Here is a 24,273-nt window from a genome sequence, read left to right as displayed (position 1 = left end):
CCTAGGGAAAAGATGCCTGCCATGTTAATTTTCTGCTGATTATGTGGTGTAAATTAACATTTGTACAGATGGATCAGGGCGATTTGTGCCTCTCATGTGAGTCTGTGCATAGTGGGGCTCAAGCCCAGAGGTCTGAGCAGCCTTTACCTATATAGACAGCTGCCCTGAGGAAGGATAGGATTGCCATTTCAACCCCGTACACAAACAGGCTTGGAATAGGCAGAGAGAACTCAGAAAAATCTCCTCTGCCTTTTTTCCTCCCAATGCTTCGGTGACATCTATTAAAACTCCATTTCATGGAGTTCCTGCTTATTGCAGGGTATCCAGGACACTACTTGGTGTGTCCATAAAATGACTGCATTCAAGGAGCAATATGCAAGGCTCCTGAGGTAATTTACCCTAGGCACCCCTTATTTACACCTCCCCTGCTTAATTTAAATTCTGATAATGAGGTGTGTGTCCTGGGGACACCTTAAGGGAAGTGATCTTTTCTCTGATATTGAGTATTTGATTCTAGCAGCCAAGTAGGCTTTGAATCTCTCAGGAGAAAAATAAGTGCCAGCGCAGTGTAATGTAGAGACTGCGCAGGGATATACAGTTACCTTTACCCTCACATGAGGGTAGTGTCACTTTGGAAAGCATAAAAGACACCTTATATCAGGTTTCTCATGTCCAAAAGGTGGCGAAAATATACCATAGGGCTACAGGAGCACAAAACTTGGGAGAAAAGTCCCCTCTGGTGGAGGAGCCTGTGGCCCCGTTGTTTATTCAACTGCCTCATCTGTACAAGGGGGTGCTGTGTTTAAGGACCCCATAGAGAAAAAAGATTGGATGCTGTCGTACGGCTGGGAAAAGGAGTAGGTTTTTACCTTACGCCTATCAAGACATCTGCTTGGATGTTCTAAAGCCATGATACAGTGGGCTTATGCCTGGTGTACTCCACTTCAGCCTCACATAGTAGCTTTTGTGTTGACTGAACTGTTAGTGAGCTGCAGAGTACTTTTGTATAGCTGCAAAAGAAATGCCAATATAGCGTAAGGGCTGCCAGCTCTTTGCTTGATGCTTGGAAAGCAAGTGAAATTAAAAAGTCTCTGGAGGTTTTGGCCTTTCAGGGAGCAATTCTGTTTGGAGTGGAACTCTAATCCACCTTTATACAGGGGGAAAGAGCTCTTGCCTTCCCGCCATGGCTAAGCATTCAGGGGCATATTTATTAAGCTTGAAAAAGAGATAAACTGGAGATAAAGCAGAGAAAAGGTAAAAGGAGATAAAGCACCAGCCAATCAACTCCCAACTGTCTTTTTCAAACACCGCTAATTGGCTGGTGCTTTATCTCCTTTTACCTTTTCTCCGCTTTATTTCCAGTTTATCTCTTCTCCAAGCTTAAATGTTCAAGAAATAACTGAGCTGGTGCAGGGCACATAGGTACATGAACAAAAACACTTACCCCCTCTGTGTAGAAGGAATTGAAGCCAGCACTCAGCGATGTAAGTGAAAAAACAAAATAGCTTTTATTGCAAACACATCATTGCAAAAAATGACAGCTGTAGAGACCTACAGCTGTCATTTTTTGCACTGATGTGTTTGCAATAAAAGCTATTTTGTTTTTTCACTTACATCACGGAGTGCTGGCTTCAATCCTTCTACACAGAGGGGGTAAGTGTTTTTGTTCATGTACCTATGTGCCCTGCACCAGCTCAGTTATTTCTTGAACATTTAGGAGTGCCTAACCTGCAAAAACCTGCTACCTTCTCCAAGCTTAATAAATCTGCCCCTTAGTGTTTAGGGGTGCGTCCAATAAGGACACACAGGTAAAGGAAAAATGCCTTCTGATATAGGAAAGGCTCCCAGATCACGTTTTGGGACCTGGACAATTAAAAAAGACATACAACATAAAACAGCATATAATATGCAGAGTGGTACTGATACTGGTCTATCCGGGTTCATAAAGAAACTGGGGGCAGACTGCTCTGATAAAGGTTACCAATTCATCATCTGAATCCTCAAAAAAAGGAGTTCTGCGGAAAGCCTAATGGGACTGGTAAATATGTCCAAATGCCTCTGATATAGAACTGATTGACATTCAGGAAAGCCTCACTAGATTATGAGAATCAGTACCGCTCTGCATATTATATGCCGTTTTATGTTCTATGTTATATGTTGTATGTATTTTGTGTCTTTTTTTATATATTGTAATGAATTGTAATATGTTTATATTAAATAAGTGATATCACACTACTTGGTCCAATTAGCCTTTGTGATCAGCAGCGCCACCTTGCGGTAGCCTACTTGTAGTAATCTACCAATTCCTCTATTGTATAACCAATAGAGGTACACCATTCCTCTGGTAGGAGGCGGCAGCTTGCCCAAAGGATTTAGATTAAATTAAAGCAAATACTAACCCGTTTCACAAAAATATATTTGATTGTTTTCTTTATATATACACCAGCGCTCGTGGGTGACCTTCGGGTCCAATTCTTTGTTTCCTTGCAGCAGAGTTTAGTCTGCAGTTCTTAGAGGTACAGGTACCTGCATTATCCATATGCTTTCAGAATGGAGTGGCTCCTGGCCAGAAGTACAGACTTTTTTTTTTTTATAGGGAGTTATAAGAACTCCAGACCCCATATAGGCAGCCGGGGGCGCCTTGGGACATGTTCTGGTATGGTCGGTTTTTCTAAAACCACAGTGGAAGCCTTAAAGGTTGGCTGTTCGTAATATTTTATCGAGGGAAATTACCTTTTTGTTAGCCAGGGCTTCAGTTTCAGAATTGGGTTCTGAGAACCGTATCGAAGTTATCTACTTAGGTAGTATCAAATTTTCCATTTGCACCAGGAGTTTGGTTTCTGGTGATTGCTCCTCTTGAGGAGGTAGAAAAATAAATATATTAAAATGGGACATACATCGCGCTTTGTGCATTTAGGTGGACAGGGTAAAGGATGTTTGCAAAAAAGTAATGTTTTGCTAGTTCTATATGAGGTACATAACAGGGGGTGTTCTGTTTCCAAGCAGAATTTTCCTAGACTGTTAAGGTTGGTGTTTACCTTTGCTTACATTATAGTGGGCAGACAGTTTTCTATGTTTAAGGTCTATTCCACTTGGATAGTGGCCTTTTTCTTGGGCTGTGCGTCATGGGACCACAGTGGGGCAGTTAATCAGGGCTGCTCCCTGGTCATATGGTTTTTTTTCTTGCCTTTACCAAAAAGTCTATAGGTTCATGAGTTCGCGTCGGAGGACGCTTAATGGGCAAGGTAGTGATGAGAACTGTAAGCCTGAGCGTATCCTCCCAAAGAACTTGCTTGTGAACGTCCCAATGTCAAGCTGTGTCACCAGGATGGACGAAAGAGAAAAGGGGATTTTTGTAAGAACTTACCGTTCGAATCCCTTTCTCTGAGTCCATCCTGGTGACACAGCGATCCCTCCCTTACGCTCAGTAAGTATACCGTTCATGCGTTGTCATGTTATTGGTTATTTGCATTGTGCATAATAAAATGTTCAGGCGTTGTGCTGAGTTATGTATCTTAGTGTGCTTTAAAAGTTGAACTGAAGCATCATGGGATGCAGAAGGGAGGAGCCTGCTTTCAAAGAAGTCAGCATAGGTGCCTTGGCTCCTGCGGACCCTCCTACATCCCAATGTCAAGCTGTGTCACCAGGATGGACTCAGAGAAAGGGATTTGAACGGTAAGTTCTTATAAAAATCCCCTTTTCCAGACCAATTCATGGAAATAAATGGCCACAATTAAAGACATTAAATAGAAGTGTTGAAAATACTGTACCTAAATAACAGAGCGTAATGCATTGTTTACTGAACTTACTGTAGCATTCAGTAGAGTTGGACATTAGAAGACACAGGGGTGCACTATTCTATTAAGGGCAAACAATAGGGATTTATCCTGAATTTTTGCCCCAAGTTTTTTCTTAGTCACTGTGTTTTGTTTTTGTTTTTTGGAGAGCATCCTCTTCAAAAAACAAAACACTTTAAGGTGAAAACACACAATATTCACAATTGTGACCATGAAAACGGGTCTATTCTAAGGGATTTTTTTTCCTGCCAAAGTCTGTAACTTTGCACTAGGACAAGCTCGTAGTAAAAAGTGAAACTTTAGGCCTCTTGTCGGAACAGAAGATATTGACTCAGAGCAAAAAAAAAATTCACATTTTCCAGGCCACCTAACTGGTGCACATGTGATTTTTCAAAGATGCTGCATTCATTCCTAGCCGACACATTCTACAGATCCACAGTTGGCCTGCAAAACATGGACCATTGGTAGATCTCGAGGTCTGGTTTGGCCAAACCTGTACTAAATCATTCAAGTCTTGGGAATTTTAGGTCTAGTTGTGCAGCATCATTGCAGCTTCACATTTAAGTACAATTCTAATGAATATAACCCTTATCTGTGCTTGTCTCAGAGTTGTGAGGTAGATCTGTAGTGAGCGGAAATATGCTGATTTTAATATGCATCAATTTTTCCATACTGTACTTTGAAATTATTACTGCTTGCTCTAGAATAAGATATCACTGGAATGAGAAAACACAGGAGACTACAAAAATGTGTTCGTGATTCCTTGGCTGGAGATAGCTTATGAATTCTTGGGATTGTTACCTGCTTATGCTTTTCTTGGAAATCATTGAATCATTCGATATAGCCTTCCATCGTGTTCCATTTGTGTTGTCCTGGTTTGCAATAGACACTTGTCCACATGAAACCGTTTCTGCTTGACATGCTTGGACTATCAGCACATTTACAGTTCACTGGATCGTGCCCAACACTAAATGTTCCCAGTATATAACTTTTCTTTTTTCAGATGGCCTTGATTATGTCATAATGCACTGAATGTATTCAGCTTATACAGGAGACATTATCTTGCGTTTTGTATTATGTATAGTAGCAAATAATGTTTGACAAGGTTTTGACAGAAATGAAAGGAGATTATAAGAACGAACTGGTTGGCAAGAATTCTTTCTTTCTTTTTTTTTTTGCAAGCTATTATTTTGTTTTTACAGCATAGTAGGGAGTTAATCGTGAACCTAGGTACCTTGTAACAGGAACGAGTAGGACCACTCAATGTAAAATGCTGGTCACACCATTGATTTAAGATGTAGTTTCAGAGTTCAAATTAAATACAATACTTTTTTGTCAATAGTTTGCTCCCTTCAGATACTGTTATTAGCTCAGAAACTAGGAATAGGATATGTGACCTGTACATATAAACTTGTGTACTATAGAGTGTTTTTGCGGTATACCCCCCCCCCCCCCCCTCTTTTTGACAAAAGAAAATGTCAGGGTTCTTCTTCAGACCGTATTGGTGAAGCCATTTGTATTGAAGAGGAATGTGTTTTGATTTCTTTCACTGTTTAGAAAAGGAAGACCAGTGTCCCATACCGGAATCCTGGAATGTCGATCAGGGAGTAATAACCAAACTCAAGGAACAATACAAAAAGGAGCGCAAGGGGAAAAAAGGGGTGAAGAGTAAGTGGAAAACATTGCACTTCAAAATCATCAATCCCACCTCTTTCATATCCTACCTTCCCTCCAAAGCTATTTTTCGTTATTTTCTTTCAATGTTTTCCTCAACCACTTACTCTTTTACTTTGCTGCTCCTCCTCTTTTTTTTTTTCCTGCTGTTCACCTTTTAACGGGCATTGGAGCTCTAGCACGTATTAGACATGTAATCCTGGCAGTATGGTTTTAAAGCTTCTAGTTCACTCTAGTCCTGCCATCGTTAAAAGTTGAGCCACATAGCTCAATATTACGGTCATACTTTTTTTTAAAGTGGAACTAAATATATCCAATATGGGTTTTAATCGGGTGTTGTACAGTTTCAGTTTTCTGCATTGGTCACAGTCTGCCTTTCACATAGGGGAGAACCTGCCATGTTTCTGACCAATTAAATTACATCACTTGAGCTTGAGTACACACTAGGCCGACACTGACCTATGTGCCAATCATTAAGTGCCTGGATGTGCATTTACATGAGACCACAATACATTGGCGGTGCTGCAGTGCTGATGCAATAGGTCTGTGAACGTCATTCAAAAACACCCGCCAATGTGCCCTTCATATATGTTCAATTGAGGCCAATATGTCTTCCAGTGTGTACCCAGTATAATTGACACAGGAAAGACTTTTGTATAACACAACAAGTATCGTAAAGCACTGCGTACAGTATTTCTAAACACAGGGATCTCTTTATTGCAAGACGTTGCCCTGTTTAAATACTGTATAGATTGATCCAAGTTCAGTTCATGTGAAGGTGAAAATCATACTAAATAAGACCATACACATTTGGACTTCTGTGCATTTAAGTTTTGCTGTTCTAGTTGTTGCCTTTTGAATATTGCTAATTCAAGTGCAGAATGCATCAGTGCACCAGTTGTAAATTTAGCGCAATGGAAGTGTATTGTACATATGATTATGAAGTATTTACATGTGTTACTTTACAGGGCAGAAAAGTTCAAGCATATCAGACACATGTTTATAAAGTGCAAATTGGGCATCTAAATACTTTCAAGTGCTTATTAAAAAGTATAAGGGACCTAACCCATACAGTTTTACTTCAAACATCTTGGGAATGGCAGAATGTACATTACGGTTGTTGAAACATCATCGTGTCCGCTCCCTAAAGACTGAGCTTATTGACATACTTGAATACTTTTCATTGAGCATATTTAGGGGGGTATTCAATGTGTCGCCGCTATTTCCGACGTGGGAAATAGCAGCGGCTCCCTATTCAATGCTGTCTTTAGCGACAGCATTGAAGCGGGATCACGGCAGAACGGGCCCGACTTCAGAAGCTGGCGGGCCCGTTCTGCCGATAACAGCCGTGGATTGTCGCGATCCCGGCCGCAGATCGACAATCCACGGCCGTTTTCATGGCCACGCCCCCTTTGCGCCGATCGGCAGGCGGGACATTGAATCCCGCCTTTCGTTCAGCTGTCGGGCTGACCGCAAACAGGCCAGGATCACGGCTGTCGGTAGGGATCGACAGCCGTGATCCTAGATTGAATACCCCCCTTAGGCTTTACCCTATGCTAGTGATTCTCAACCTCAGTCCTCAAGTACCCCCAACAGTTCATGTTTTCCAGGTCACTCGGCAGGTGCCAGGTGCACTCATTACTCACTGTCACATTTTAAAAGATCCACAGGTGGAGCTAATTATTTCCCTTGCAATTCTGTGTGGTGACCTGGAAAATGTGAACTGTTGGGGGTACCTCTGCCCTATGCCGTGCCTTCTTTTTTGGTGTTTAGTTCCATTTTAAGAGCTATAAATTATGTTCTAACTTTAAAACAAGCTACAAATGCTTGCAAAGTAGAGATTGTTCTGAGCCTACATTTTAAATGGTTCTCATCTGCTCATTAGCAAATATTTCTTTTTACAACTCTCCTTGATGCTCCTAAATTCAGTCCATTCTTGGGTCAATCTGTAAAGCTTTTTCTTCTGCTAGTTGTTATTGGGTACTTTTTTTCAAAGGTGTTTTTTAGTGAAACTGGCTCTTTTCTGTCTGTATTTCTCTAATATTTTATAGTGTTGGTATTGGTGCTCAAATAATTTCAGGTAACGGTAATTAATAATTTGTGTTACTGATTGCAGCTCCTTTTATAGCAGTTCTTAGCAATATACAGTTTACCATTTGAGCTCTTTCTGCCCAGGAAAAGGAAAGTGTAATTTTTGTTTTATTTGTTTTACGCTGTGCATTGAGTATGCATTATAATTTGAGACCATTGCATTCTTCATGCTGAGTAGAAGCTCAGGTGCTAATGCCCAATAAATTTGTATGATCATCCAGTCCCAAGCATTACATTACATCAAAACTGATGAAATACTGTTGGCTGTACAGTTTGTAGTTCACTCTGTTTTTAGTTGCTTTGTGTACATGTTGCTGTTAATGTCGTCTGAACAGGTAATGTACACCAATAGGTGCTAGATCTTACATTTATGTTTAGAACTCACATTGTGTAGAGGGTACTTTACCAGCCTAAATAACAATGAAGGATGCATGTTGTGTTTAGAAACTGTTTATTGACACTTTAGCAAAAATAAATGTAGTGCCATTATATGATTCAATTCAATACATACAATTAAATCATTAAGTTAAATACAATTAAAATGACTTAGATCAGGCATGTCTAAACAGTAGCCCTCCAGCTGTTGTGAAACTACACATCCCAGCATGCCTTGACATAGTTTTAGCATTCCCAAATAGCAAAACTGTGGCAATGCATGATGAGACTTGTAGTTTCACAACAGCTGGAGGGCCATAGTTTGGACATGTCTAACTTAGATATTGAAATAGGAGCATGTGAAGATTATTAATGTCATGCAATCCATTCAAGCCACAAAAGAGTTCTATATAAAACTAACTGGATAACGATCCAGTTCGTTGTTTTTTTTTTTTCCTCCAGAGATGTCATAAACGATAAATTGCTCTTCCATTTTCTTGAATTTTTTTTTTTAAAAGTTGTAATACTGACACGAGGGAGCTTCCAGCGATACTCTTAATTGACATGCTGCTAAACTGGAGAATGCAGGTACTTGCAGCTGTTTAGTCGCTAGTACCGCCAGTTTCCCACTGAAGTGCCTCCCGGCAGTGCTGTTTGCCCAAAGCTAGGGCACGAAACAGCCTCACCTCCCTAGTTTTGTTGGATTTCTGATGGCACCCCAGAATGGGTGTGAGCAGAAATCCACTAGTAGGCGGTAGCCACGCTCTGATTAGAGTAGCACTGGGAGCTGTCTCCCCGGCACTATTTAGGTAGTTTTGAAAAGTATCCACCCACTATGTATTGCTCAACAACGCCATAATTTTATATAATACATATATGTATATTTGCTGTTGTCGTACCAGTTTATTATATTTCTGGTATGTATTTCGCACTTCAAGCATTATTTTTTTTTCCTTTTCTGCGCAGATTCACCAATTTGTTTTGGAAGTATTTATTTACTCTTTATTTGTACAGTTGCTAAATTGTTTAATGGCCCACAAATAGGGATGCAGGCAAAATTACTGAAATGTTTATAAAGTCCCATTGGACCAACAAGTAGGCAAACAACAATTACGAAATTAATGATTAGATGTTGAGTCTGCTAGGGAGTGCTTTTTCAGGATGCATTTATTTTTATACTTACTGAGTGATTTGTGGGTGTAGAATTGTAAATATTAAAGGTTCAATATTCCCAAGGTTTTGGTATATCAGGGATTCAATGTATGATTCAGCAAAAAGAAGACTGATTGCTTACATGGCTGTTAGATCTTCCAGTGGTCTTCATGGACCAGTAGGCACAAAAGAGTAAGCCCTATCTTCTTGACCGTTCTGCTGGTCTTTTTGAGCCTTCACCAATGTAGAGCTGAAACATTGGCATCATAAGCATTAGGCAGCATGACTTTCTCTTTAATAAATGTTATTTCTGCATGTGCGCTACTTCTGTATACTATGGACATGCATCCACTTGCCTTCTACAGAGCCACCTCTTTTCTTTTCCAAATACCACCCTTGTTTCCTTTTTTGCAATGCAAAAACATTCTGTACCTAGCTCACAGATGGGTATCATTCCTGAACTATAATATCAGGCTGTCAACAGCAATCATATCTTATGGCTGAAACCTGGTGGCGATTACTCAACATTAGTGTATATGCACTTATTTGAATAAAATGTCGAGTTTATTAAACGTGTGTAAACTACAGCATTGTATTGCTCTCACTGATCTTTTTATAAAAATAATACTTGGGCCTTTCTAATCAAAGTGTATAGTGGGCAATCTATCACAGTATCACCATTAAGCAGTTTGAAGGAAACCCTGGAGAAATTCTCCAGCAACACCTGTGTCTTATAGTAGCAGAAGTTTGGGCTACTGAATCAGTTAGTGGTGATGTGTAGGGAGATATCTATTCATAGTACTGTACATACAGTCTACACTGTCCTACACTTAACATAGAATTCTTTCTCTTCGTGAAGATAAAACTGTTTCTTTTTAAACATCAGCAGCTTTCTAAAATGTCATTGTCTGAACAAGTGATTCCAGAAAATAGATACATCATAGATATGTTTTACAAAAAGATCTATCCTGAGCTACTGACAGGATATTTATAGGGTTTAGGGAGATAATATTGGAGGCCCATGTTCAGTCCTGATAAAGTTTTTACCCATAGGGATTTTTGTTTTGGAGCACTTTATGGTTTGAAAAGTTTCTTTCTTCAGATCTTGCTTATATATTGTCAACCTATGCATTTTATTCTGAACATAATTGGATTTTTTTTTTTGTAAACACCAGGCTTTATGCTGTGTACACAGGGAGATTTGACATTAGATTTTGACTATATAGTCAAAATCGCATGCAGATCGCACAGGTTTTTTTATCTTGCGATCCCGATGCGCGCTCCCGTGACAGCACAAATCGAAACCCAGATAGACAGGGCAGCAATGACTACATAGTGCAAATCGAATGTAGATTGCATAAATTGTATGTAAATAGTACAGTTAGCAAAGATTGCATAGCAATCCAATCTTAAGTCGAATAGCAAGGGAATCTCACCATGTGTACACACCATTATGGTGTGTACGCATGGTTGTATCATCTTTCTATTCGATCCCGATGTGATCAGATCACATTGGGATCAGTGATTTGGACGATATAGTGCAAATCTGCACTATATAATCATTGTAGCCCTGTCTATCTGGTTTTCGATTTGTGTTGTCACGGGAGCAGATATCAGGAACGCAATGTAAAAAACCTGTGCGATCTGCATGCGATCCCAATAAGACTTTGACTATATAGTCAAAATCTCATGCTGATTTTACCCGTGTTTACACACCATTAGAGTTATTACAAAAAGCCTAGTTCGACAGAACATTTGTATCTTTAATGCATTGCACATAGTCAATCCAAGCATTTATTTATATATACAGGCCTAATGACTATATTGGACTGGTTTTTCATCTAGTTAGCCTGGTCTGCTGCATATCTAGAGCTCTGCATGGGTTATTCATACTGCTGCATCTGTGGCTGGGCACATAAGAAGCCTTGCACCATTCCCCACGTTCATACATTAAGGAACTAGTCTCCAGTAACCTTTTAGACCAACCATGCTCTTGCAATTCAGTGTGAGTATTAACTGCTGCTTCTCTTATTTTGTCCATTTCCTAAATCTGTAAATAACAAATATCTGGATGCCCCGTAACAATGCAGGAGCCATGAAACATTTCTATACAAAAATTCTAGAAGTTCTAAAAATATTTGGTACTTGTGTATTTTGGCGGCGCCCATCGCATCGCATACCATAACGCATACGATGGTATGCGATGCGACGCGATATCGTACGATAGTGCACGATGGCATACAATTTTGAAATTGTATGCCATTGTACATGGCATACAATGCCATACGATGCGATGCGATTAAACATTGTATAAGCACCCTAATGGGTGCTTATACAATGTTAAGCACCCAAATGGGTGCTTACAATGTTAAATGCACCCCCACGCCAACCCCCCACTATAAACGTGAACCCGAAGCGCAGCGAGCCCGCGAGGGGCGGCGGTATGCGTCCTACGACCTTTTCATACCCCCACTATCCACGTCGGCGTGGAGTTGAGAATAGAATAGTGTGGCGAGCGCAGCGAGCCACCGAAGCGTGGCGAGCGGACGCGGATACCTGTGAAGCCCGCGAAGGGACGCGTTTACCTGTGAAGGTATCCGCGTCCCCTCGCGGGGCTCGCCACGCTTCGGGCTCGGTGGCTCGCTGCGCTCGCCACACTATTCTATTCTCAACTCCACGCCGACGTGGATAGTGGGGGGATGAAAAGGTCGTAGGATGCGTACCGCCGCCCCTCGCGGGCTCGCTGCGGTCGCCACGCTTCGGGTTCACGTTTATAGTGGGGGGTGGCGTGGGGGTGCATTTAACATTGTAAGCACACCTTTAGGGTGCTTATACGATTTTTGGTCGTATAGGGGCTCAAAATCGCGTCGCATCGTATGCCATCTGGTGCATGGCATGCGATGCGATCTGTTCGTCGTACGACGGACATCGGGGGCGCCGCCAAAATACACAAGTACCAAATATTTTGTTGAAGCAAAGCAAGCTTTTACTCGGGGCTATTTTTGTGCAGGCTCCAGCAGGAACTGTGGCCCTTATTCTAGTTCACTCTTTCTGACAAAATATTTCTTAGATGGACAAAACCATGTGCACTGCAGGGGGGGGGCAGGTGTTACTTGTGCAGAGATAATTAGATTTGGGTGGGGTTTTACACCTGCCTCACCTGCAGTGCACATGGTTTTGTCCATCTAAGAAATATTTTGTCAGAGAGAGTGAACTAGAATAAGGGCCACAGTTCCTGCTAGAGCCTGCACAAAAATAGCCCTGCTTTTACTGATCTAGGAAATGCCATGGATCAATGGTTAGACCTTTCCATTTCTTAAAGAACCTTTTGTCCCTAAACTTATAACAGGAAAAACTTCAGAAGAAATGTCTCAGCCTGTGTCCCACTTAAAACAATCAAAACAGGGATGTGGGAGCATGTTGGAGAAAAGCTCAGGTAAGTGCCGGTATTGGTGTAAGAACATACAGTACAGTAGCCATTGTGTGTGTGTGTGGGGGGGGGGGGGATAAATCTTGATTCATGTTGGCTGCCTTTAATGTGTTCCCTACATGAAACCGTATTAACTAATATTGTTGGTTCTCTGAAATTTGTTATGCATTCGGTTCTTGTGATTTTTACATACATTTTATTTCTTGAAACCCAGTACCATAAAATATTTGGTTCAGCTAAAGTCTGTGGCTTGCATTGATGCAATCTGCTGCGATATAATGGTGAACTGAGAATGTTGTTTGTTATATGCATTTAAATTTGTTATGCTCCCTTTTTCCCTTTTTTGTGTTGTGGTTAGGGCCTAATAGATCGAAGCTCCAAGATATGCTGGCAAACCTTCGAGACGTTGATGAACTTCCATCATTACAGCCCTCTGTTGTGTCATCTTCAAGACCTGCAAGCTCACGACTCAGCGAGCAGGAAATAAATCGGACAGATGAAGGTGAGCTGCAAAGTGTTTGTGCAAAGGCACGTGTTCTAGTCTCCTGACTTGCCAGTTTGACAGCTGTGCTACAGTTAAACTTGTACTTGATAAGTAGAAGATAACTTGGCTTCAGTTAAAAAAAATATATATTTTAACAGACTTTTCTACTGTCAGCTGTCCTCAAACAGTTGTTCCTTTTCTAGAAAGCAATATGTATATGTTTTAATTGTGTTACTTACAGCATATGCCCCTTGATGCTCTAGTACTGTATTCCCTGTGCACAGAACAACGTACTGTATTCAGCAGCTGGCAAGTGTGAATCAGGTTCTGCTCTCCAATTAGTAATTATAGACCCTCCCATGTCTATTTCTGTAATAGAGTTGCAGGCAATGTGATTGTGTCTATAAAATGCAAACACTAGTTTTAAGATAAAATGAATTAATAAAAAAGTGGTTCCTACATAGAAGTTGTACAGTAAGTTTGCATAGATCAGAAACCTGCTGCTATATTTAATAGACAAAAAATACTTTGTTGCTCCTTTCAGTTGCATTAATTTTTTAGTATGAAGTCACAATCGACGCAGAATAATTTGAAAATGAATGAAAAGACAGCCCTCGGAGTTCAAATGTACACAGTGTTTGAGAGTTGTGTGTCCATATACATACAATGGGCAGGATGCAATACTGTGCAAGTCTTGCGGCTGTGCGCGATACCAGCAGAACTCAGAGGTTTTTAAAGGGGCCGTCATTTACAATACAAAACTGCCTTGTTAGATGACTACCCCTTTAAACAAAAAGAAAAACAAAACTCCAAGTTCGGCCACCATTGCACACGTTCGCACTGCATTACATCCTGTTAAAACTCCCAAGTTATCGAGCCATTTATGTAAATGGAAATTCTGGAAGTTTTCAGTGTTATTAGCTGTTCACAATTCACGATATTGTAGATGTAAGTCACCTCATGTATTTTCAAAAGTCCTCAGAGAAAGCACATTTAACATTTCAGACCTATCGTTGGTATACACTAGACCAGGGGTTCCCAAACTTTTTTGAATCATGGCGCCCTAGAGCATCAAAATGTTTTCAAGGCACCCATAGGCCAAATGCTTCTTACCGAGAAATTCAGGAAAAAATATAAAACGAAGTACATTGTGTTTATATGTCACAGTTATCTGGTGAGGGGCAGGATTTGCTTCTGTTTGTCCACAAATATTATGATTGGCAGCCACAAGCACTGTTTTTGCCTGGTACATTGACCCTAACTAATATGAATTGTCCTCAGTCCACCAACCCAAGGCACCCCTGCAAGTGTCCTGAGGCACCCCAGGGTGCCTAGGCACACAGTTTGGGAACCACTGCACTAGACCCATGGTACAAAGATATATTGTCTAACCTGTATGCAGCTTAACAGTCCAGGATTTAGTGATATCCATTAATTCAAAACAAGTAAGGTACTAATTATCTATGCTGAAGTCTGTAGGTTTTAGTGATAAAAACTGTTAAGGAGATGACACGCGGTAATATTTTTTGAAATTATATGGCTGTTTCAGACCAATCAGAACGACCAATTGTTTAAAAACTTACCGGGAGTGAGCATGATGACGATTCAATGCGTTTGCCCGTGGTTCGTTTATCGAACTTGCTGATCCCTTCAGTAGGCAGAAAGATGAATGATCCGTCATGCAGATTCATGGTCACATTGTTCCATGTGTAGACAGGATCAGCGATGTGGCCATGTCCTGTCACTAGCATCTTCCCCACCACAGTCATTTCTCTACCGCCGCTCCTCAGCACCCCACCTCTGCTGCACCTCAGCAATCACCACTGCCGCTGGCAGGCAGGAGACTTCAAATTAATAGGACAGCCACTGATTGGCTTGGAGAACTCACTCATCCAATCAGCGTCCGTCCTATTAGTTTAAAATCTCCTGCCCACTACTGGCCTCTCTCCATGTCTGCCAGCAACTGGGGTGACTATGGAGGTGCTGGGAATGCCTGGTTTAGACTGCATAACATAGACTAAATATATGTTAATATTTTTAATGTTGCCATGACAAGGTGCTGGAAGATCCTGGCTTTAAAGAATATGTCATTGGTTATTTAAGGTGCAAAGCACATGAAGTATGAGTTTTCCTGTAGTAGACAAAGTCCTAATATTATCTTAATACATCAGCACCAGACCCCACAATGGGTTGTTACACACCTGGCTACCAATATTCTACCAATCTGATGTATTGCCTGCTTGGCTGAATTGTTTTTTGCTATTGTTTGCATCACCTAAATTTCAACAAGTTCATACAAGTTTTCTGTCTAATGCTCTGACTTACACATTCTTGTATCAGTAGCTCATTTATTTTTTTATAATGTTTGTTTTAATTTCTTGTACTGTAAAACTTTTCAAATACTCTTCTATAAAAAAAAAATCGAACATTAAAATAAAGTAAAAGTAAAAAAAAAAGCCATTTTGTAAGCAAATTTGTCCCAAACAATAGAAAACAAATCACTCATGAATTGTGCACCAATCTTACCATTTTAAGTGAACTGCACATGCAATGTATTATGCGTATCATGGGGGGTATCCGGTTAGGAGAGACTAAACATTGGAAGTGAAAAAACTTGATTTTTTTTTTTACTGTTTTAGCAATAATTTTTTTACAGGATATCTAGTTTAGATTTCCCATTTAAATAAAATATATATATATATATATATATATATATATATATATATATATATATATATATATATATATATATATATATTTTTTTTTTTTTTTTTTTTTATCAAGGACATGCTATAGAATTGTACATGTGCAAATTCTCCACTGACTCACTTGTGTTATACTCCCAGAAGTAGACTTGTGTGTTTCAAAAAATCATTGCCTCATCACCCCCAACCTGAACCATTTATAGAGTTCAAGAGGTATCTATGGATTATATTGTTTATGCAAATTTCTCACCATACTATCTGTATGTTGTCAGACCTTGTAACTTTTTTTTTTACAATCTTTAACTCTAAATTTTGATAAGCCTGTGCCCACAACAGAAATATGTAGAGAACAGCTTAGCTGTTCGGGCAACTAATGAACTGAGCAATTGAACAGTGTATGTATATAAAGACAATGGCCCTTATTCTGATCGGTGCGGATATATCCGCGTGCGTTCGGCCCGCCGATGTTTTGTGTCTGCGCATGTGCAGAGGCGTCTCTGCGCATGTGCGAGCGGGGCGTACGGCCAAATCCCGCATGATCTGTGAACACTCCGAACATGGGGTGGAGAGGGGCGTGAAGGGCTATTTGGGCTCATTACCATATGCATACGCCCTGCGTTTCATGGGCGTTCCCATGCAAACGCTGGGTGTACGTATGGTAATGCAGTCGTGACGCACGTGTAGGGGGCGGACATATGACATCGCCGGATGTCAGCTGCCCGCCCAGATCCCTGCTTTTGCACGGTAACATGTCCATGTGGTCTGAGGTTGCGGGAGCTGGTGGAGCACTCGGTCCTGCATTCGATGGTCTGCGACCATCGAATGATGGGGGAGGTTCCCTTAGATGGAGGAGGCGTGCGGTCCGTTTGGCCAGCTTCTTACCGCATACGGACAGAGTTGGCGATCCGTATGGAAGGCGGGGTTTCGCACGCACGGTCCTGGCCGCATATTCGGCTCCGGCCTCACCGATCAGAATTAAGGGCCAATGTGAGAATAAACTATAATAAAATAAAATCTGTCATGAGACCCTTCAGACTCATGCATAAATATATCTAGCAGCATGCATCACACGCTTACTGTAGTGACATTGCAGCACAGATAAATTATTTCTGACTATAGTGTACTTTATTGATACTTTAATTCTAAGAGCTTCCCAGCATTCTATGTAACAGCAAAGGCTTGCAATAAAACATAGAAACATAGAATTTGATGGCAGATAAGAACCACTTGGCCCATCTAGTCTGCTCCTTTTTAAAAGAGGGGTAGATGTATAAAGCAGTGATAAGGGAGGAGAAGCGATAAAGTGGCTGGTACTTAATCAAAGGCCAATCAGCTGCTGACTGTCCCTTTTTAAACCCAGCCTGTAACTTACCAGTCAGGAGCTGATTGGCCGGTGATAAAGTAGCAGGCACTTTATCGCTTCTCCTCCCTTATCACTGCTTCATGCATCTACCCCAGAATCACAAGTGAAGTAATTAGCCCCACCTGTGATCTTTTAAAATGTGTCAGTGAATGAGTGCAGGGTGACCTGGAAAATGGGTCTGGACCCCAACGGTCCAGGCTTTAAGTATATTCTAGGTACTGAAATTTAAAGAGGAATTTGAGTGATACTGGGTCTGCAGCGAAGGGAAAATGCTAAAATGTATTAACTCTGGGTTTTAAACCCAAAGCTATACATAGCACTGTAAATGAATCTGGCTCTTTGTGTGTTCTTGTTTTTGTGGACAAGCAGCCACTATTAAGACAATAAGTCACTGAATTCTAGCAGAATGAATGACATTTTACTTGCAGCATTGATAGATTAGTCTTTTGTCTTGCTGAGTGACTGATTTCCAGCAAGCTATATCTCGTTTAAATAGAGACCTATAAAATACAGCATTGTCGATAATTGGTCATTTGTTTTACTAATGCAGGCTTGGCTGATGTGAATAGTAGGAGGTAAGGCGTGTTGGTGCCTTTGGCAGATCAGCGCTCATGATTCATCTGACTCCTCCACATTTGTTCATGTTACAGGAAACGGGTTACTAAGCAACAGCTTTCCATACATTTTCCTTTCTTTTCTAATCTTAAACCAAGCATCTGCCATGTTTGTTGTGGCTGTCAGTATATGTTGTGTTGCAGAAACACCTAAATCAGCATTCTCTCATAGTCTGTATGCTAATGTTTTGAAAAATTGCAGATTGTGACCATATTAATGTCTTCAGTTTTACTGTAGAGCATAAGTAATGCATTCAAGTTGTACAACCGCATAACAGGCCTTAACCTTTTGGTCTGGTCCAGACATGCATAGCCACCAAACAATGTATGGTGGGTGAGCCTCGGTCTACTGCTCATTTATCACATTTACTATATATATTTAATAAGCTGCTTCATGTGAAACCACCAGCAAAGTAATTATACTGTAGTATGTTATTAAGGAAAACTGAATACTTGGTGGTTGCAAGGGTTCCCTGATTTGGCATATAGTGCTTAACTGTAAATATCCTTTGTGCAAAGAATGACTAATTTGCTTTAGTAAGAAGATCTCACAGGGTCTCACAGCAAGAATTTTTACATGTCCACCTTACAACACCTTTTTATAGAGGTTACACCGCTCTGTCAAGCTCCATCGTTCATTGACCGCCCCACGTTGGCTTATTTCTCAGAATCGGTTGGTCAGTGCGACGTTGGCTTCATGAAATGCTCTTTAAGCTTTTGAAAAAATGTCTACCCTGCAAATTACAACATTTAAAAATGTACATTTTTGTGAGCGCATTAAAAAAAATCTGTTTAATATACTTTCTGGCGCAGATGAAAAGGAGGGGATAATTCACAGTTCAGGTTACTATAGCAGGAGGTACCAAGTGGTATGCTGGTGGCTGGAAATATAGATGAAGTGAATATAGTAGCAGTATGCTGCAAGGCTAGGGTAGAAGAGTACGAGGTGTTAAACTGTATTAACAAAGTCCATGCGCTCATCAAGGAGACAGCTTTTTCCTTACCAGTGTCTTATAAACCCATCTCTTTGTTCTTGTAATTGTTTACTGTAAACTAGTTAGGTGGTTGTAAGTACTGGATACCAGCTAGGAAAGCCGTTCCAGGAAGTAGATTCTCGCTGAACTGCTAGTCTTGAGGGGATATTCAATCCCGGGTCATGACTGTCTGGCTTGCCCGACAGCTGTGACCCGGTTCCGTTCTTAGCCAGATCGATTCAATGTCCTGCCTGCCAAATGCCGAAAAGTGGATGTAGCCGGGAGCTCAACAATCCACGGCCGCTCTCGGCAAAACATACGCTATGTTACCTCTTCTCACGTTTTCTGATCAGAAAACATTGTGGTGATGAGAAAACATTGCAATACCGTGATACTTTGATTATGTACCAGCTGCATAAACAGAAGTGTAGCTGGTCCAGAATAGATCGAATTTTGTCGCAAATCGTACAATGGGGGTATTCAATCTCTCCCGAGAGCATTGAACATGGATCTTGGCAGAACAGGTCTGACTTTAGAAGCCGAGTGCCTGTGGGTTGTGGAGCTCTTGGCCTCAGCTGTATCCATGGCTGTATCTCCCAGCCACGCCCCCTTTTCGGCTTTCGGCAGGCGGGACATTGAATCCCATCTGCTGATTCAATGTCGAGCCAGTCGAAAACAGGACAGGGTCACAGCAGTTGGGCCAGCCAGACAGTTGTGACCAGGAATTGAATACACCCCCCCTCCCAATGAATTGCATGCAGTTACCCTACACAATTGAAGTTTTAAGTTTACAATCGTAAAAAAAATGCAATCCTTGATCTGTCTGACTGCCAAGTTTGGCTGTAATTATGTAGATGTGTGTATTCATAATGTCATTTCTGTTTTGTCCAGTTGAAGCATTAACGTTCCCACCTTCTTCTGGAAAATCTTTTATAATGGGAGCTGATGAAGCATTAGAAAATGAACTTGGGCTTGGAGAGTTGGCTGGTCTTACAGTGGCCAACGAGGCGGACTCCTTGACTTACGATGTAAGTTTTTTGTAGGAAATAGTTTGTAATTAAAATGTTCTCTATTGTAAATAGTTGTTTATATTCAAACAGATTGTAACCTCTGCAGCTGTCGACAAGATCTTTGGATGGGGTTTTTTTCTTACTGATTTTTATAGGAAATTAGTATTTTCCCTGACTGCCAACACTGAAAATTTTAATTGTATTAATATACTCAAATTCTATAGTTTTACACCCATAGATGTATATAGATAAGATTTAATGGTTTTCCCTTCCGTCACAGATTGCTAACAATAAGGACGCGCTTAGGAAAACTTGGAATCCCAAATTCACTCTTCGAAGTCACTTTGATGGAATACGGGGCCTTACGTTCCATCCAACAGAGCCAGTCCTAATAACTGCATCAGAAGATCATACATTAAAGATGTGGAATCTACAAAAGACTGCTCCAGCAAAAAAGTAATGGAATCATATTTTTGTTTTTGAGATTTACTACTACAAATAACATTGACTAGTTCCACAGGAGTCTGACTGCGGTGGATTGCCGGGAATTACATGGCGCCCAATATATACATCAGGAATTGCCAAACTGTGCCCCTCCAGCTGTTGTAAAATTATAAGTACAATAATGACTTGCCACAGCATTGCAATGCGTTGGGCACGGTGCCTCGCTACGCTCGGCACACTATTTTATTCTCGCCCAACGCCCTAGTGGATTGTAGGGCATAAAATACCACCTGTCGGCTCAAAAAAACAGTGAAAACCCCATGTCGACCTAGACATAGTCAAATTAATGACCTTTTCCCATGTCGACCATCATGCTGTAGACCAAATGACCGCATCCCCATCTACCTAGATTTACTTTAAGCCTGGTACACATCTACTGAAGTCAGTGTGCACTGTACGCAGAGGGAGATTTTCAGCTCCATTTGTAATGTCTTCCACAAGGTCAGAAGGTCAGGGACCAAGATGGTCCACCAGGACATTGTATCCAGTTGTAATGATGTGACTAATGCTGGAGCGTCACCTAGTGTAAAAAATTTGTTACAGTTGCACAGTTTATTTTACACCATTACACAATGTATTATACATGTCTAAAATGGCATAGGACTTTGTCAGCAGTAATTTTCTGCAAGTTCCCAAATTCCAGCACAAGGTGACACCTACCTCTGTTATCTTTTTGTCCAATATCAACCGCTATTTTGAAACATTTAGGGTGTTATGCAATCACTGTCGTGCTCCCACAGCCAACTCCCGACGGGGGAGATGGCTGCGGGGCCCTATTCACTGCTGTCTTCCCCGACAGCATTGAACAGGGTTTCTCCGCAGTACGAGCCCGACATCACAAGCTGTCGGGCTCGTTCTGCCGAGAAAAGACGGAAATAGGCGAGCTCCTGGCCGGAGCTCGTCTATTTCCGTCCTCAACTCGCGGCCACGCCCCCTTCGGCGGCCGGGACATTAAATCCCGACCGCCAAGCTCCAGTCGAGCAAAGCGAGAACGGGACAGGGGCACGGCTGTTGAGCAAGCTCGACAGCCGTTCCCCTGACATTGAATACTTGAACCCCTTAGTCACATTAACTGCTGCACAACATCTTTTAGAAAACATTGTTAAAACAGATCGTTGGAACACCAGCATAAGATTTCATTGTTTTGCTTCCATGCCTCATTTATTTTCCTTTTAATTCTAAAGCTTTAACCCCTTCCCGACATTTGACGTACATGTACGTCATGGTCGGGAAGTACTTCCCGACATTTGACGTACATGTACGTCATGGCTTTAAACTGTCACTGCGTCTATAGACGCGGTGACAGTTAGGAGATGTCTGCTGTCCCTGACAGCAGACATCCCCCCTCGCCGCCCAGGGGGGGCAGGGGTGCCCCCCCCCGGTCGGTGATCGCTGTGATTGGCTGTTCAAATCTGAACAGCCATTCACAGCGTTTCCTGTGTTACCGGCGGCTAAGCCGCTCGGTAACACAGGGATCGGTGGTGATCGGTGCTGTTAAGTACAGCACCGATCACCACCGATGAGCAGCACCCCCCTCCCACCCACCCGGCACTCACCCGGCCCGGCAGCAGGCTCACCCGGCGGCGGCAGCGGCAGGAGCGCACGCAGCGGCAGGAGCGCACGCACCCCCCCCCCCCCCTGCCAGCCGCAGCAGCAGCATGAGCTGCATAAAAAGTAAAAAAAAACCATGATAATGAACTGAATTATATATGTGTGTGTGTGTGTGTGTGTGTGTGTGTGTGTATATATATATATATATATATGTGTGTGTGTGTGTGTGTGTGTGTGTGTGTGTGTGTGTATGTATATATATATATATATATATATATATATATATATATACACACATATATATATATATATATATATGTGTATATATATATATATATATATATATATATATATATATATATATATATGTGTGTGTGTGTGTGTATATATATATATATATATATATATATATATATATATATATATATATATACACACACACACACACACACACACACACACACACACACACACACACACACACACACACACACACACATATATAAAAAGATATTCCCGACATATGACGTATATATACGTCATGGTCGGGAGGTACTTCCCGACCGAAGACGTATTTATACGTCATGGTTTTAAACTGTCACCGCGTCTATAGACGCGGTGACAGTTTGGAGATGTCTGCTGTCCCTGACAGCAGACATCCCCCCTCGCGGCGATCGCTGCGATTGGCTGTTCAAATGTGAACAGCCAATTGCAGCGTTTTCTGTGTTACCGGCGGCTAAGCCGCTCGGTAACACAGTGATCGGTGGTGATCGGTGCTGTTAAGTACAGCACCGATCACCACCGATCGCCAGCCCCCCCCCCCCCTCCCACCCGGCAGCCCCCCTCCCTCCCACCCACCCGGCTGCCGCAGCGCCAGCACCCCTCCCACCCAGCCGCAGCGCCAGCCCCCCTCCCAAAGCTGGTGACCAAAATGGGGTCACTTGTGGGGGGGTTCCACTGTATTGGTGCTTCGGGGGTCTTGCTAATGTGACATAGCACCCACCATTCATTCCACCACCAAATATCACTCCTTCCCTTCTGAGTCCTGCCATGCACCCAACTGGTATTTTTTGGTCACATGTGAGGCATTGCCGTACTCGGGAGAAATTGGGGCACAGATTTTGGGGTGCTTTGTCTCCTTCATTCTTTGTGAAAATGAAAAATTTTGAGCCAGATCTGCATTTTTGTGTAAAAAAATGTAATTTTTTACAGAAAAATGCAGTTCTGGCTCAAAATTTTTCATTTTCACAAGGAATGAAGGAGACAAAGCACCCCAAAATCTGTGCCCCAATTTCTCCCGAGTACGGCAATGCCTCACATGTGACCAAAAAATACCAGTTGGGTGCATGGCAGGACTCAGAAGGGAAGGAGTGATATTTGGATTTTGCAGCTCAGATTCTGGTTGAATGACCCCCGAAACACCCATACAGTGGAACCCCCCACAAGTGACCCCATTTTGCAAACTACACCCTTCAGGGAATTCATCAAGGGGTATAGTGTACATTTCAAACCCCCAGGGGTTTCACCAATTTTGATACAACTGAGCTGTGAAAATGAAAAATAAATTTTTCATTTTCACTGCCCAGTTGTACCACAATTGGTGAAACCCCTGGGGGTTTGAAATGTACACTATACCCCTAGATGAATTCCCTGAAGGGTGTAGTTTGCAAAATGGGGTCACTTGTGGGGGGCTTCCACTGTATTGGTGCTTTGGGGGTCTTGCTAATGCGACATAGCACCCACCAAAATTCCACCAGAATCTGAGCTGCAAAATACAAAAATCACTCCTTCCCTTCTGAGTCCTGCCATGCACCCAACTGGTATTTTTTGGTCACATGTGAGGCATTGCCGTACTCGGGAGAAATTGGGGCACAGATTTTGGGGTGCTTTGTCTCCTTCATTCCTTGTGAAAATGAAACATTTTGAGCCAGATCTGCATTTTTGTGTAAAAAAATGTAATTTTTTACAGAAAAATGCAGTTCTGGCTCAAAATTTTTCATTTTCACAAGGAATGAAGGAGACAAAGCACCCCAAAATCTGTGCCCCAATTTCTCCCGAGTACGGCAATGCCTCACATGTGACCAAAAAATACCAGTTGGGTGCATGGCAGGACTCAGAAGGGAAGGAGTGATATTTGGATTTTGCAGCACAGATTCTGGTTGAATGACCCCCGAAACACCCATACAGTGGAACCCCCCCACAAGTGACCCCATTTTGCAAACTACACCCTTCAGGGAATTCATCAAGGGGTATAGTGTACATTTCAAACCCCCAGGGGTTTCACCAATTTTGATACAACTGAGCTGTGAAAATGAAAAATTTATTTTTCATTTTCACTGCCCAGTTGTACCACAATTGGTGAAACCCCTGGGGGTTTGAAATGTACACTATACCCCTAGATGAATTCCCTGAAGGGTGTAGTTTGCAAAATGGGGTCACTTGTGGGGGGCTTCCACTGTATTGGTGCTTTGGGGGTCTTGCTAATGCGACATAGCACCCACCAAAATTCCACCAGAATCTGAGCTGCAAAATACAAAAATCACTCCTTC

General features: G+C 41.8%; 1 protein-coding gene across 3 annotated transcripts in view; it reads left to right on the top strand.

Annotated features, from left to right (window-relative positions):
* STRN (striatin) overlaps nt 1-24,273 on the top strand; it is a 96,216-nt gene that overhangs the window by 54,750 nt on the left and 17,193 nt on the right. The window contains exons 8-12 of one of the 3 annotated variants that reach the window (XM_083176168.1): nt 5,355-5,465; nt 12,439-12,525; nt 12,878-13,021; nt 19,551-19,687; nt 19,950-20,125. In XM_083176168.1, coding sequence (XP_083032294.1) covers nt 5,355-5,465; nt 12,439-12,525; nt 12,878-13,021; nt 19,551-19,687; nt 19,950-20,125 — 655 coding nt within the window. The remainder of the gene's footprint in view (nt 1-5,354; nt 5,466-12,438; nt 12,526-12,877; nt 13,022-19,550; nt 19,688-19,949; nt 20,126-24,273) is intronic. The other 2 variants (XM_083176169.1, XM_083176170.1) reach the window with 2 other exon arrangements.

The sequence above is a fragment of the Crinia signifera genome, chromosome 3 (assembly GCF_055691185.1).
Source record: "Crinia signifera chromosome 3, ASM5569118v1, whole genome shotgun sequence".
NCBI classification, from domain to species: domain Eukaryota; kingdom Metazoa; phylum Chordata; class Amphibia; order Anura; family Myobatrachidae; genus Crinia; species Crinia signifera.
Note: the sequence above shows the minus strand (reverse complement) of the source record. Positions and strands in the feature narration are given on the sequence as shown.